The sequence below is a fragment of the Dama dama genome, chromosome 16, assembly GCF_033118175.1.
Source record: "Dama dama isolate Ldn47 chromosome 16, ASM3311817v1, whole genome shotgun sequence".
NCBI classification, from domain to species: Eukaryota; Metazoa; Chordata; class Mammalia; order Artiodactyla; family Cervidae; genus Dama; species Dama dama.
Window position 1 is genome coordinate 40,357,203 of NC_083696.1, and position 15,591 is coordinate 40,372,793.

General features: G+C 50.3%; 1 protein-coding gene across 1 annotated transcript in view; it reads left to right on the forward strand.

The window, feature by feature from the left end:
* LOXL2 (lysyl oxidase like 2) overlaps positions 1-15,591 on the forward strand; it is a 109,330-nt gene that overhangs the window by 88,018 nt on the left and 5,721 nt on the right. The window contains exons 10-12 of the mRNA XM_061163883.1: positions 5,801-6,044; positions 12,996-13,111; positions 14,251-14,387. Coding sequence (XP_061019866.1) covers positions 5,801-6,044; positions 12,996-13,111; positions 14,251-14,387 — 497 coding nt within the window. The remainder of the gene's footprint in view (positions 1-5,800; positions 6,045-12,995; positions 13,112-14,250; positions 14,388-15,591) is intronic.

A 15,591-nucleotide genomic window follows, 5' to 3' on the forward strand; every position in this document is an offset into this window, starting at 1 on the left:
TTTTTAAAAAGTAGGTATTGGCAAAATGAGAGTGGCTCAAACTGGAACTGATAGAGATTAATAAAAATTTATATATTATAGAGACCTATACATTTACTGGGCTTCCCTGGTGGTGCTAGTGATAAAAAAAAAAAACAAACCTGCCTTTCAGTGCAGAACATGTAAAAGACGTGTTCGATCCCTGGACTGGGAAGATTCCATGGAGGAGGGCACAGCAATTCACTCCAGTATTCTTGCCGGGAGAATCCCATGGACAGAGGAGCCTGGCGGGCTGCAGTCCGTGGGGTCACGCAGAATTGGACACACCAAAGCAACTTAGCCTAGCACATACATTTACTGTCATAGAGTCATATACATCGTCATTGTACAGTGAGCTTCCTACCAGCCAGAGGAAAGAGAGAAACGTGGTCTTTAATATAATTCACAGTATGCCTGGGCTTCCCTTATAACTCAGTTGGTAAATCATCTGCCTGCAATGCAGGAGACCCAGGTTCAATTCCTGGGTTGGGAAGATACCCTGGAGAAGGAAATGGCAACCCACTCCAGTATTCTTGCCTGGAGAATCCCATGGGCAGAGGAGCCTGACAGGCTTCAGTCCACAGGATCGCAAGTGTCGGACACGACTTAGCAACTAAACCACCTCCACCACCATGCATGAGGTAGAAACAAACCCAGGAGTCAAGAGAAGCCCACTGTCCTAGATACTGAGGTCAAAGGGGAATTTTTCGTTATGAGGACCAAGAATTATGAGACCAACAGGGCCCTCCACATGCTCACGGCACACCAAAAATTACCTTCATGGGGCTATTGCTCAAAGAACCCCTCTGCTTGGGCTGAAGGCATCAGTCACAGTCTTCAGGGGGAGGAAAGCCACGAGGGCCAGGAACGCTGACCTGGCTTCATACTTTATTCAGAAAGAGAAAATACATTCTTCTAGCAACCTTCTGCTTGCCTAGTGGCTCAGACAGTAAAGAATCTGCCTGCAATGCAGGAGACCCAGGTTTGATCCCTGCGTTGGGAAGATCCTCTGGAGGAGGGGATGGCAACCCACTCCAGTATTCTTGCCTGGAAAATCCCATGGACAGAGAAGCCTTGTGGGTTACAGGCCATAGGGTCGCACAGAGTGGGGGATGCTTTGGGTATTAGGGAGGTCAAGATCTCGTTTCATGGCAGGTGTTGAGAATGGGCTACCAGCTAAGTCAGACCATGTTACCTTGAGACTTCTGAGATGGTGATAGGGCTGGCCTCCTCCCAGAAAGAAGAGAGCCTGATGGAGACCCCACTGACCAGCGCAGAGGGAGGCAAAGGGATTGTCCATTGAGTACTGACTAGTGGACAGATCATGAAAAGAGGCCACAACACCCTCATTAAACTGTGCACTCAACACTCAGCATCAGCAGTTGTGCATCCTGGAAACCTACTGGGCTCCACAGACAGCCTGGGAGGGGACCCAGACCGGGCAGAATTGCTCCAGGCAGTGGTGAACATGAGAGAAGCAAAGGTCATAGAGGATACTCACCTCAGAAATTTGCAAGCATCAGAAAATAAAAGATGGATGGGTCTTAGGTTTGAAGATTTGTTTGCTTGTTTAGAGTTTTTTTTTTTTTTATGTGGATCATTTTTTATAAGCCTTTATTAATTTTGCTACAATATTGCTTTTGTTTCATGTTTTGTTTTGTTTTTGTTTTTGGCTGTGAGGCATGTGGGGTCTTTGGGTCTTTGTTCCTCATCCAAGGATCGAACCCATATCCCCTGCATCGGAAGGCAAGGTCTTAGCCACTGGACCACCAGGGAATTCTCTGGGTCTTGTCATAAATGATTCGTATACTATATTCCTGTGAATTTAGGTGCACTAGAAATGTTCAGTAGAATCTCACTTTTAAAGAGAGACACAGTTAATCCTTTGGTAAAGAAGTTAATCCTTCTAATATAACTGTTTACTAAACATAGATTGTAACCACTGGTGATATTTTTTAACACCTGCTATGTACATTGTGCTAATTGAATAAGTCAAGCTAGTTTTAAAAGAGGTACCTGAGTGAAAACTCTCCGTGGAGCAACAGTGCAAGGGGAAACTGGTAGAACTGGGCATATATCAGAGCCTTGAAGGTATGCAACCTGCCCCCCAGCAATTTATAGAAATATATTCTAAAGAAATGATTAAAGTTACACGCAGAGATTTACTACAGGATGTTTATCACTGCTTTATCTTTAACTGTGAAAAGTTCCAAGCAACCCATGTATCTAAAAGTAAGGATTAGAAAAAATAAGTAAATAAATAAAAGTAAGGGTTAGGACTTTCCTGGTGGTCCAGTGGTTAAGAATCCGCCTGCCAGTGCAGGGGACATGGGTTCAGTCCCTGCTCCAGAAAGACCCCACATGCCACCAGACCACTAAGCCCTCTCGCCTAGAGCCCGTTCTCTGCAACTGGAGAAGCCACTTTAGTGAGCAGCCTGAGACCCGCACCTAGAGAGTAGACCCCGCTCTCCGCAGCTAGAGAAAGCCCCAAATGGCAACAAGGACACATGCAGTCAAAAATTAAGAAGTAATATTAATTAATTAGTTTAAAAATAAATAAATAAAGTATAGGTTAGGGTTATAAATTAAATATTGTAATGGATATTTATTAACAAGTGAATATGTCAAGATATGTTTTAAGAGAGGCAGCATTAACAGACTAATACAATATAAGTAGTATTGTATGTAATACAAATCTTCATACAGTATTACACATGGTAGGAAATATATTTGTAATTTCCAAAAGAATCACACCAAAGTATTAAGAGTGTTCTCTCCCTGGGTAGCATGATTTCATTGTTAGAAGTTGGAAGTGTTAGTCATTGTCGTGTCCGACTCTTTGCGACCTCATGGACTGTAGCCTGCCAGGCTCCTCTGCCGGCAAGAATAATGCAGTAGGTTGCCACTCCCTTCTCCAGGGGATCTTCGCAACCCAAGGATTGAAACCTGGTCTCCTGCATTGCAGGCAGATTCTTTACCATCTGAGCTACCAGGGAAGCCCCTATTCATTGTTACTGTCTGCTTTCTATTATGGAAAATCTCAAGCCACTCTAAAGAAGATTCAGTTCAGTTCAGTGCAATCCCCCGGTGTCTGACTCTTTGTGACCCCATGGACTGCAGCATGCCAGGCCTCCCTGTTCATCACCAACTCCCAGAGTTTACTCAAATTCATGTCCATCAAGTCAGTCATGCCATCCAACCATCTCATCCTCTGTCGTCCCCTTCTCCTCCTGCCCTCAATCTTTCCCAGCATCAGGGTATTTTCAAATGAGTCAGCTCTTCGCATCACGTGGCCAAAGTATTGGGATTTCAACTTCAACATCAGTCCTTCCAATGAACACCCAGGACTGATCTCCTTTAGGATGGACTGGTTGGATCTCCTTGCAGTCCAAGGGACTCTCAAGAGTCTTCTCCAACACCACAGTTCAAAAGCATCAATTCTTTGGCGCTCAACTTTCTTCACAGTCCAAATCTCACATCCATACATGACCACTGGAAAAACCATAGCCTTGACTAGACAGACCTTTGTTGGCAAAGTAATGTCTCTGCTTTTTAATATGCTGTCTAGGTTGGTCATAGCTTTTCTTCCAAGGAGCAAGCGTCTTTTAATTTCATGACTGCAGTCACCATCTGCAGTGATTTTGCAGCCCCCAAAAATAAAGTCTGTCACTGTTTCCATTGTTTCCCCATTTATTTGCCATGAAGTGATGGGACCGGATGCCATGATCTTAGTTTTATGAATGTTGAGCTTTAAGCCAACTTTTTCACTCTCCTCTTTTACTTTCATCAAGAAGCTCTTTAGTTCTTCTTCGCTTTCTGCCATAAGGGTGGTATCATCTGCATATCTGAGGTTATTCTCCTGGCAATCTTGATTCCAGTTTGTGCTTCATCCAGCCCAGCGTTTCTCCTGATGTACTCTGCATATAAGTTAAATAAGCAGGGTGACAATGTACAGTCTTGACAGACTCCTTTTCTGATTTGGAACCAGTCTGCTATTCCATGTCCAGTTCTAACTGTTGCTTCCTGACCTGCATATAGATCTCTCAAGAGGCAGGTCAGGTGGTCTGGTATTCCCATCTCTTTCAGAATTTCCCCCAGTTTCTTGTGATCCACACAGTCAAAGGCTTTGGCATAGTCAATAAAGCAGAAATAGATGTTTTTCTGGAACTCTCTTGCTTTTTCGATGATCCAGCGGATGTTGGCAATTTGATCTCTGGTTCCTCTGCCTTTTCTAAAACCAGCTTGAACATCTGGAAGTTCATGGTTCACGTATTGCTGAAGCCTGGCTTGGAGAATTTTGAGCATTACTTTATTAGCGTGTGAGATGAGTGCAATTGTGTGGTAGTTTGCGTATTCTTTGGGATTGCCTTTCTTAGGGGTTGGAATGAAAACTGATCTTTTCCAGTCCTGTGGCCACTGCTGAGTTTTCCAAATTTGCTGGCATATTGAGTGCAGCACTTTCACAGCATCATCTTTCAGGATTTGAAATAGCTCAACTGGAATTCCATCACCTCCACTAGCTTTGTTCATAGTGATGCTTCCTAAAGGCCCACTTGACTTCACATTCCAGGGTGTCTGGCTCTAGGTGAGTGATCACACCATCATGATTATCTGGGTCATGAAGATATCTTTTGTACAGTTCTGTGTATTCTTGCCACCTCTTCTTAATATCTTCTGCTTCTGTTAGGTCCATACCATTTCTGTCCTTTATTGAGCCCATCTTTGCATGAAATGTTCCCTTGGTATCTCTAATTTTCTCGAAGAGATCTCTAGTCTTTCCTATTCTGTTGTTTTCCTCTATTTGTTTGCACTGATCACTGAGGAAGGCTTTCTTATCTCTCCTTGCTATTCTTTGGAACTCTGCATTCAAATGGGTATATCTTTCCTTTTCTCCTTTGCTTTTGGCTTCTCTTCTTTTCACAGCTATTTGTAAGGCCTCCTCAGACAACCATTTTGCCTTTTTGCATTTCTTTTCCATGGGGATGGTTTTGCTCCCTGTCTCCTGTACAATGTCATGAACCTCCGTCCATAGTTCATCAGGCACTCTGTCTATCTGATCTAGTCCCTTAAATCTATTTCTCACTTCCACTGTATAATCGTTAGGGATTTGATTTAGGTCAAAACTGAATGGTCTAGTGGTTTTCCCTACTTTCTTCAATTTAAGTCTGAATTTGGCAATAAGCTCACAATAAGCCACAGTCAGCTCCTGGTCTTGTTTTTGCTGACTTCTCCATCTTTGGCTGCAAAGAATATAATCAATCTGATTTCAGTGTTGACCATCTGGTGATGTCCATGTGTAGAGTCTTCTCTTGTGTTGTTGGAAGAGGGTTTTGCCATGACCGGTACATTCATTCCCTTGGCAAAACTCTATTGGCCTTTGCCCTGCTTCATTCTGTACTCCAAGGCCAAATTTGCCTGTTACTCCAGGAGATTATTCTAAAGGAGATAGAATAATATTAATATGATGAGGCCTCATGGACCCATTACCTAGATTGCACTGCTTGAAGTATTTTGCAGACATGACAAAGAGTCGCACATGACTGAGCCGCCAAGCCTGCGCGCACACACCAAGGTCCACAGAGGTGTGCAGAGGGCTCTCAGAGAAGGGGGATGGGGTTGGGGGCAGTCAACCCCGACCCGGACAGGGGAGACCACGAGAGCCAGTTCCAGACGCTTGGCAGGGAGGCAGGCCGGCCACTGCTCGGGAATCAGAGGAAACCTAGGTGGGAAGGGGCGTGGGGTCTCCAGCCTTGTCTGAACCCTGTGTCTGCCCTGCTCCCAGCCGCCCCTGACCTGGTCCTCAACGCAGAGATTGTGCAGCAGAGCACCTACCTGGAGGACCGGCCCATGTTCATGCTGCAGTGCGCCATGGAGGAGAACTGCCTCTCGGCCTCGGCCGCCCAGACCAACCCCACCACGGGCTACCGGCGGCTCCTGCGCTTCTCCTCCCAGATCCACAACAATGGCCAGTCCGACTTCCGACCCAAGAACGGGCGCCATGCCTGGATCTGGCATGACTGCCACAGGTGAGCCGTCCCTCCCTGCCCCAGCCCGCCAACCCATGGGGGTCCAAATGGGACCCAGACTCACAGGGCCACTTAGACACAGCCAAGTGGCCACATGGTCCTGGGGGCAGGGCTCCCCCTAGCTGGAGGGCTCCTTTACATTTGCAGACAGCGTTCTCCCCTCCCAGAGGCCCTGGCCCACCTCACCCTCTCCAAGCCTGCTGTCTTGCCCCTGACACCTCGAGCATTCAGAAACAAACTTCATTTTGGGAACCAGTGCCCCTCCATTGACCTTCAGTCGATGGTTTCAGATGTGTTCTCAGCACATTTGTGCTCTGCAGGGAGCTTGGGGTGCTGCAGGTGTTGGGTGCTGAGTTCATGTAGAAATATATTTTCTTCTAGTCTATTCTACTTTATTTTGGGCTGCACTGGGTCTGCGTTGTGGTGCCCAGGCTTCTCTAGTGGTGGCATGCCGTCTCTCTGCTTATGGCATGTGGGTATGTACCAGTATGCTATACATGCTGAACATCTCTAGGAAGATGGTGAGTGTGGAGACACAAGTTCTTGGCTCAGGAATCATGAGACCTGGTCTCTAGACCCAGCCATGCCTCTAACCAGCTGCGTGATGTCAGGCCGTCTAGGCCGCGTGAGCCGGAGCCTCCGCTGTCCTTTCCTGCCCTCAGTCTGTGGCTCTGTCCCCAGTGCCATATAAATTCCTGCACCAGAGCAGAGCAGAGCCCCAGACCGGCTCACGCCGGAGCCAGCAGAAGCCTTGCCGCTCATCCCCCTGTGCTCGCCAGCCTCCTTCTTTTTGTTCCTTTGCTTGATTCCCACCCTAACCCAGAACCCTCTGTCTGCTGCTGCTGGCTCTCATTTTCCTGCTCACACCTGAGCTGGGTGGTTAGAGGGAACAGAGTGAGCAGTTTTGAAAATGAAGAGAGGGAGGCCCCTGCCATTCAACACGGCAGCCACCTCCCCACCCCTCCCCCGAGGGACCTCAGACTTGGGCCTGGTGGGAATGCAGGGTCTCCGTGCTCAGAATCCCATCCCTACAAGAGTTTTGCACCACATCCCCTAGAGGGCTGGCAGCATCTGCAGTCAGTGCCAAATCCAGGGCCCATTGGAGATTGACAATTGTGTAAGAATCTGCGTGTTAACAGGTCCCCAAGGGATTGTGTGCCATCAGTCTGAGAGGCCCCAGTCTGGCTGACCTCTAAGTGTCCTTCCAGCTCTGAAGTGTGATGATCACTGTTAGGGACACAAGAGCTGAAGTTGGTAGAAAAAGGTACCAAGCAGGGTACCCTCCTTCTTCTGAATCAGGAAGCTGAGGCTCTGCATTCGCATGACTTGTCCAGGATGAAGTTGGGGAACGGGGGTGCTGACTGGGGCCGCCTGACCCCCAGCATGTGCCCTTCCTGGTACCTCCCGCAGTCTTCAGAAGGGCTTCCCCGGTGGCTCAGACAGTATAAAAAATCCGCCTGTGATGCAGGAGACCTGGGTTCCATTCCGGGGTCGGGAAGATCCCCTGGAGACGGGAATGGCAACCCACTCCAGTGTCCTTGTCTGGAGAGTCCCATGCACAGAGGAGCCTGGTGGGCTACAGCCCATGGGGTCGCAAAGAGTCGGACACGACTGAGCGACTCACCCTTTTCTGTCTTTCCCCTAGTCTTCATCACAAATCTGTTGGGCTGCTTTTTCATGTCATAATTCATGGCCTAGTCACATTTGAAACTGTTTAGGGAAAGAGTTGTTCTATCCATTTCAAAAGAAAGGACAATTTGAACTTCCCTCGTAGCCCAGTGGTGAAGACTTCACCTTCCATTGCAGGGGGTTGCAGGTTCAATCCCTGGTCAGGGAGCTAAGACCCTACATGCTTCATGGCCAGAAAACCAAAACATAAAACAGAAGCATTATTGTAGCAGATTTAATAACCTGGTCAAAAATGGTCCATATCAAAAAAAAAAAAGGACGGACTATGCTAGAACTCAGGGGTGCTAATGTTCCTTTATGTAGTTGACCCTTGAACAACACGGATTTGAAATGCATGGGTCCATTTATACATGGATTTTTTTTTCCAGTTAACATAGTACCTCTACATATTTTCATCTTATAGCTTTTAAATTGACTCAGTGTGGGGAAAAGTTTGTGTTTGATTAGAGATCACAATACGTGGAATCAAGAGAATTAGGGCTGCTCGTGTCCCGATTCTATCCAAGCAGTTTCAGTTTCCTGCCCTTGGGTGAGTCATTTCTGAATTCTTTTGTTTCTGAGGCTGAGATAGCAGTTCTTGGATTTTCAACTGCGCCGAGGTCAGTGCCCCTAACCTCTGCATGGTTCAAAGGTCAACTGCAATTACTTTTGGTATGTCCTGAAAGTCCTCATTAGCCAAAGAAGTTTGGGTCTTTATATAGAAGCATGAGGTCTTCTGCAGGGAGGGAGTCAGAGGGTAAAATTAAAGCCCTGACATATGGGTGCCTGATTTCCTTCCGAGAATTCATGGCGGAAGCACTGCCCTTTGGGTCTATAAGTAGAAGGTAATTGTGTCTCTGATGCATATATGCTGCTCCACCCAGACTTCACACGGTAGGTAGGGCTCTCCCTGTGACATAGGCTTGCTCTCCAAGGAATGGTTTCTTCTCTAAGAATACACATGGCGACCTCATGGAAGTGTTTCTTCTCATCTGGAGCTCTAAGCCACCCTGACCTCCCCGCCCCAAACCCTGCTTTTCCTGTGTTCTATTTCCTTTCTCTGTTTACAGATGTTGCAATCAATGGTTTGGAAGGAATGGGTGGGAAAGATCATACTGGCTAAGCGTATGTCCCTTCAGCCTTGCCCTCCTGGACTGTGGCTGAGAACCTCTGACCACAAGACCCCAGGGAGTGTAAGAAATTCCCCACCGCTGGCCTCCAGAGCTGCGGGGGAGCTTCTCCAGGCCCTGTGGGAGGACCTTCAACAGGACTCCTGGCCCTGAACCTCTCTGTTGAGTCCCTTTGGGAGCATGATGAGAGCTGACCCATCCTCTACTCAAAAAAATTATTTCTGGATTTTACACCAAGTTTCAGCAGATTTACAGATGCTGAAGCCCATCCGTGAAGTCAAAGTTGAGAACTCTGGCCCAAGTTAGCCTGAATCTGCAAAGTGGTCACTCCCAATTTAGCTGATGCTACGATGAGGAATAGAGGTATAGTCTTTGAAGGTGCTAAGATGAAACACCATGGGGGCTTCCAGGTGGCAAAGCCGTAAAGAACCCGCCTGCCAGTGCAGGAAATGCAGGAGATGTGGGCTTGATCCCTGGGTCAGGAAGATCCCCTGGAGAAGGAAATGGCAACCCACTCCAGTGTTCTTGCCTGGAGATCCCATGGACAGAGGAGCCTGGCGGGCTGCAGTTCATGGGGTCACAGAGAGTTGACCACAACGTAGCCACTCAGCATGCGCACACACAAGGTGAAGCACCGAGGCTGAGCCCTCTGAGCCTCCTCACGCACCAGCCTAAAGGGCGATGCCCCGAGCCATTCTCTCCCATCAACATGGGCCTCGACTGATGATCCTGATGGGGGTCCCCTGCCTGCTTCTTGCGCCCCAGGTGTCGGGGGCACCTGATGGCACATGATGTCACAGGGCAGCCTTGCTGCTCCTGGTTCTCACTCCCCGCTGGGTCCCAGGGTGCAGCATCCTGCCTTGCCCCCTACCTCAGGCAAGCCCTGGAGGGGAGCTGGGAGCTGGAGATGCAGGGAGATGGATAGCCAACACAGGTGCCAGCCCCTCTGATCAGGGGTGGCTGGGCTGAAAAAGGCAGAACTTTCGTTCATTCTACCCCGCCCCGACCATGTGCAGAGCAGCCTGTGTTTTGGGTCAAAGCCCTGCAGATTCAGTGCGGCCTCGGTGAGCCAAATTGAGGCCTTCATCCTGTCCGGGGGGCTTTGTTCCACCCGAGGACTGCCTCGCAGGTGGGGAAGGGCTGAGCGGGCAGAAAGGCTCCTGCCCTTTGTGGAAGCACCTCCTGAGGTTGGAACAGCCCCCACATTCTCTGAAATGGGAATGGGAACATCTTCCGATCCGCAACTGAGCGCCAGCCAGCACTGCCCATCCTGGAGGCACCGGGGACACGTGAGAAAGGAAGTGTGTGGGAAAGGAAGAAGAGTGAAGCATCTCTGTAATATGCAATGACGCTCAGATGGAAAGTCTTACTGGGCCCAAGATGACCTAGGGTAACGAAGAATGTACCCAAACCTCCCTTCTTGTTCTGGACTAGCTTTGTCTGCCATCCACATGTTCACCCAGAGCCGTGTGCCTCGGCCGCTGCCATGGCCTAGTGTGCCTCGCTCTCTAGACTCATGGTGAAGATCACCCTTCCTCTCCTCCAAGTTCCAGTGACCTCCCCCGGCCTCCAGTGACCCAGTATCTGGTGTTCTCTCCTGCCTAGACTGCCTGAATCTCTCTGCAGACCAGTGTTTCCCTGTCTTTATCCCATGGATCAGGCTACCTCTTAGACCTCTGAAGATTAGGACACTCAGCCTGAAATGAGGAAATGTCCCTGGATCACCAGATGCTTCCTCCCTCCTTCCCAGCAGCCTCGATCTGAGTCTCCTGGGGTGTGAGCATGAGTGGTGAAGGGTGGGTGCCCCTGGGCTCTCCAACTAGCCCGCTGGGACGGAGAGGTGGCCCTGGAGGTGATGCCCACACACGTCCCAGCAGTAAAGCACAGAGGCTTCCGGACCACAGCTAGCTAGCATCATGAATCTCCAGCCAGCTGCTTCCCTCCCCGTGTCCACAGGGGAAAAAATGAAGAGCCGGGGAAGACTCTTAAATCAAGTCTGCAGAAAGCAGGGGCAGCAGGAGAAGGTCAGCCTTACAAGAGTCTGTCTGTGGGCTCCGTCTGCATGTTGTTTAGACAGCGGAACATAAACCTATTCCTCTTCAGTCTTTCCAGCCAGTAAACATAGCAACATAAACCCCTCTCTGAAAGAGGCAGACATGTTTTAGGCAGTGAGTCAGACCTCATGTCTCATCTTGCTCCTTCAAGAAGCCAAAATAGACTCTTTCAAAGTCATTCCTTCAACTGCCACAGAATGCATCCTTGTGACTGTTCCCCATGGGCCCCTGGCTCAGCATCCTTTTACCCAGGAACCCAAGTGACCTGGGAAAAGCCCAAGTTAGGAACTTCTGACATTATTTATAGCACCAGCCCAATGCAGGAAGAAGGGAAAAGAGCCTCTCATTTCCTCTCTGAAAAGTTATCCTTTTAATTTTCTTCTTCTCTCTGTCCTCTTCTGTTCCCATCCAGCCGAGAGAGCCTGAAGGCAAACACCTAAGGCTGGGGGTGGAGAGGGCGGGGGCGTGGCGAGGAAGCTGCTGTGGGCCAGGAAATAATCGCAGCGATGGGTCCCCTGGAGAAGGGAATGGCAACCCTCTCCAGTATTCTGGCCTGGAGAATCCCATGGACAGAGCCCTGGCAGGCTACAGTCCATAGGGTCACAAAGAATCAGTCACTCAGTCATGTCAATGGTACACACAATCGTAGCAATGGTAACGGTGTTGATAGTAATCAAACGCGACTCCATCACTCCTGGGAGTAGTAGCACAAAGGTACGGGGGGTAGGTACTGAGTGTTCCTCTGTCTCAAGCCCCGTGTTAGGCATTTCTGTGACTTTCCTAATCCATGTTTTTTTTTTCCCCCCATTAATAGTTTACTTTTATTTATTTTTTTAAAGTCTTTATTGAACGTGTTACCATATTGCTTCTGTTTTACATTTTGGTTTTTTGGCCACAAGGCCTGTGGGATCTTAGCTTCCTGCCCAGGGGTTGAACCTGCACCCCTGCATTGGAAGGCGGAGTCTTAGCCTCTGGACCCAACCAGGGAAGTCCGTCTCCTAGTTCATCTTTACAGAAGCCTTGACAGGGGGTCATGCTATCATTCCCTTGTTCCTGCAGAGGGAACTCAGGTCACAGGCAAACAAGACACATGATTCTGTTCCCCAAGCCTTGGTACCTTGTGCTTCCCCCGTTTCCCAAATGTTCCTGGAATGACAGACAAGTGAGCGCGAATACTTGCAGCCACTTGTGATAAAATGTGTAGCAGCTGAGGATGGGCTTGGCACCCAGCCCCTCAGGAAGGCCCCTCGGAAGCCATGTTTCCCATGTTAAACACAGGCCTTTCCCAGAACCTGCATCTGTTCTCAGTTCTTCCCGAGTGATGAGATGGGCCCCCGTTAGGTAAATGCTCATCCGGGGCAAGAGCCACTGGGGTGTGCAATCTCTCTTCCCTCTCTGTTCCCTTCTACAGGACGTGCTGGTCACCCTCTCCCTCCCACAGGGTCTCAAAGCCCCTTTTTCCCCCTCTTTTTTAAAAAAATTTTCTTGATCCCAGGAGCACAGGTTTCTGCCTCCATCACCTAGTCTGGGACACGTGTGTGCCCTGCTCATCAGTGCCTGCTCTTCCCACCCCTCCTTCCCCTCTTCATTCGGTCTCCCTCCTGACCATACTCCCACTTTAAATGTTTTCTAAAGACATCGAAGAGTGACTTGCATTCATCTGCAGAAAGTGCCCAAGTAGGAATGAGCTGTGACAGCCACTTTAGGGCTCTGGAGGGTGCGACATCCTTTTACTAAATATATCCTAATTTATTCAGCTTATTCATGCTGAGCCCCCTGTTCATCAGTTTATCTGATTAATTCCCATAGCACCCTGTGCATTACTTTATTATTCCCACTGAGCAGATGAAAAAACTGAGGCTCGGGAAGGTAGCAGGTTGTCCCCCTCCAGAGCCCATGGAAGCACCATGATTCCTGGCTTCTGTCCCACCCCCCATCTCATAATGCCCTGTCCACTGGCCACTTTTCTCCCTCCACCACTGCTTTGGACCACGCTGCTTGGCTTGAGATGTCCCCGGAGGGGAATGGCCAGCTGGGCCATCGCTTGCAGGTGGCACTCCCTCCGGAAACTGACATCCAGGCCCCCCTCTCACCCACAGGCATTACCACAGCATGGAGGTGTTCACCCACTACGACCTGCTGAACCTCAATGGCACCAAGGTGGCGGAGGGCCACAAAGCTAGCTTCTGCTTGGAGGACACAGAGTGTGAAGGAGGTATCGGAGGACAGGGCGGGCTGGGGAGATTCCGAGGGACTCAGATGCTCCCGCCTGTGCTCATTTGGCCAGGATCCCAGGCCTGGCTCGGGACTCTGTCACCCTGGCCCCTGCTGACCCGCCCAGGACCTTCCTCACTGGGGACCTCGTGACTACCGTCTGGGGCTGGAGAGGTGGGGCGGGCAAGGCCTGGCTATGAAGGCACCTGGGTCCCCAGAGTCATGCTGATGGGCACTGGTGGATCCAGTGGGTCCACGGGTGGGTTTCCCCGGTGAGGCTCAGACCCTTAAACCTGACACGCGGTCCCCTTACACTCTGACTGCGACACTTTCTCTCTGTGTCCAACACAGACACACAAGCCCCCCAGGTTCTTACCTTCCAGTTCAAGCTCAAAGCCCGACTTTGAGGTTCCCAGACTCTCTTGACTGCCCCAGGCAGAGACAGCATCCACCCACGCCCCTGGTCGCTTCCATACCTACACGATGACCACCGCGGGCGCACCTGCCGTCCTGGCCTGACCGAGCTCTCTTAAGAGGAGACACGCGACTCTCCTCAGGGCAGCTGGGGCTTAGAGTAGCGCCCAGACTCGGCAGGCTTGTGTAAATGGGTACTGGTTGTCCGTGGTTGATGTGGCCCCTGGCATGTCATGAAATCACCCAGCACATGGGTTTCGAGCACCTACTATGTGCCACACAAGGGGCTGACCCAGGACAGGTCAGAGACAGGGTCAGACCAAGACCACATCCAAGAGCGGATGCCCTAGGGGAGACCAGATGACCCCACATCAGGCCCCACAATAAACACCATAACTTACCCAGAATAGCACGTGCTTCATTCCCAGGCTGATATTCCTCAGAACGGCCGGGGTGGGCCAGAGTGACCCAGGAAGGCTTCGTGGAGGAGGATGCGGTGGGATGTGGATAGGGAATTGAGGGAGGATTCTACCAAAAGCAGAGCAGAGCGGGGATGGGCTGAGCCCAGAGGCAGCCAAGGCTGTGGGCCTGGAGAAGGGAGAGATGCTGAAGGTGGGATCTGGGGATGCCTCCCACTTAGCAGGCTGCTCGGGGGCCTTTGTCGGGAGGGCGGCGGAGGGGCCACGGATGCCTGGTGACTGGGCTTCCCTCTGTCCCCAAATGCAGACATCCAGAAGAGTTACGAGTGTGCCAACTTTGGTGAGCAGGGCATCACCATGGGCTGCTGGGACATGTACCGTCATGACATCGACTGCCAGTGGGTCGACATCACCGACGTGCCTCCTGGAGACTACCTGTTCCAGGTGAGGCACGTAAGGGACTCCAGGCCCCCCGCTGATGGGAGGAGGGGTCTCTGCCTGAGCAAATGGGTAGGCAGCCTCCTTCGGATGGTGCCCAGGCAGAAAATACAGGCATGGAGGCTGGGCTGTGCAAAGGGCAGACTCCTGCACCTGGTGCTTGCAAATCAAAGGGCATCTGCAGGCCAGATTTGGTCCTCAGGCTGGGAATCTGTGCAGACTCTACGGCAGCCTACACTTCTTGTGTCTTTGGAGCTCTACTTGCACCTCCACCCTGGTTTCTCCTGGCGCCCTCCCTCAGGCTGTCTTGGTCTGTCCTGTCAGGGCTAAAAGCAATCGCACAAAGAGCCATTCACTCACAAATGTCTGTGACTTGCCTCTCCCAGAAATGTTTGCCTCATAGCAGCGGATCTGCAGAGGGGGCAATGTTCAGTGCAAAGAAATAAACCTATAATGGTAAATTGTTAGGTACTAGAGACAGCCTGTCCAGTGACTATTTGTGCAGCGACTTCCCAGGGCTTCTACATACTTTGTCCAAGGGAAGCGCCACCCTGAGACAGGAACTAAGACGCAGTGGCCTCCCACCTTCCTGCAAATAGCTGCCGGCCCCAGCCAGGGCCCAGACTGGTGGGGGACCCGGGGTCACCATATCCCCAACGTCTCCCCTGCAGGTAGACAGGCGCACTCCTGCCCGCGGAGACTTCGTTTCACCTTATTTTTCCCACATCCCCACCCATCTTGCTTTCAAGCTTGATTCTTGGGTGACCAGAAATGTGTCATTTTGTCTTGAAAGCTTTCCTAGGAGGGCATTCAGCCAGCCCCGGGCCTGGCCACAGTCCCCACCTTATAGACAGTCCAGGAAGGAACCGACACCTGCAGGGAATGACCACAGAGGGGCTCTGAAAGTTTCCCTGGTCAGTTTCAGAGACTGGTAATCAGACAGCCAAGCACTTTTCCACCCACAAGCCCAGAACCGCAGACTTGGAGAGGCCCAAGTGAAGAGCAGAGTGCTCGTTATTTAAAGAATCGAATACCCATGTCTCTGTACACGACTCCAGTTTATGTTTGAGGTCTGCCACCCCTTTGCAAGGGGAACGTGTAGCGTCATGTATTTTGATAATGTCTGTTTAATAACTGTGACTCATTAAAGGGCTTCCCAGATGGCCCAGTGGTACAGAATCTGCCTACCAATGCAAAAGATGCAAGAGAT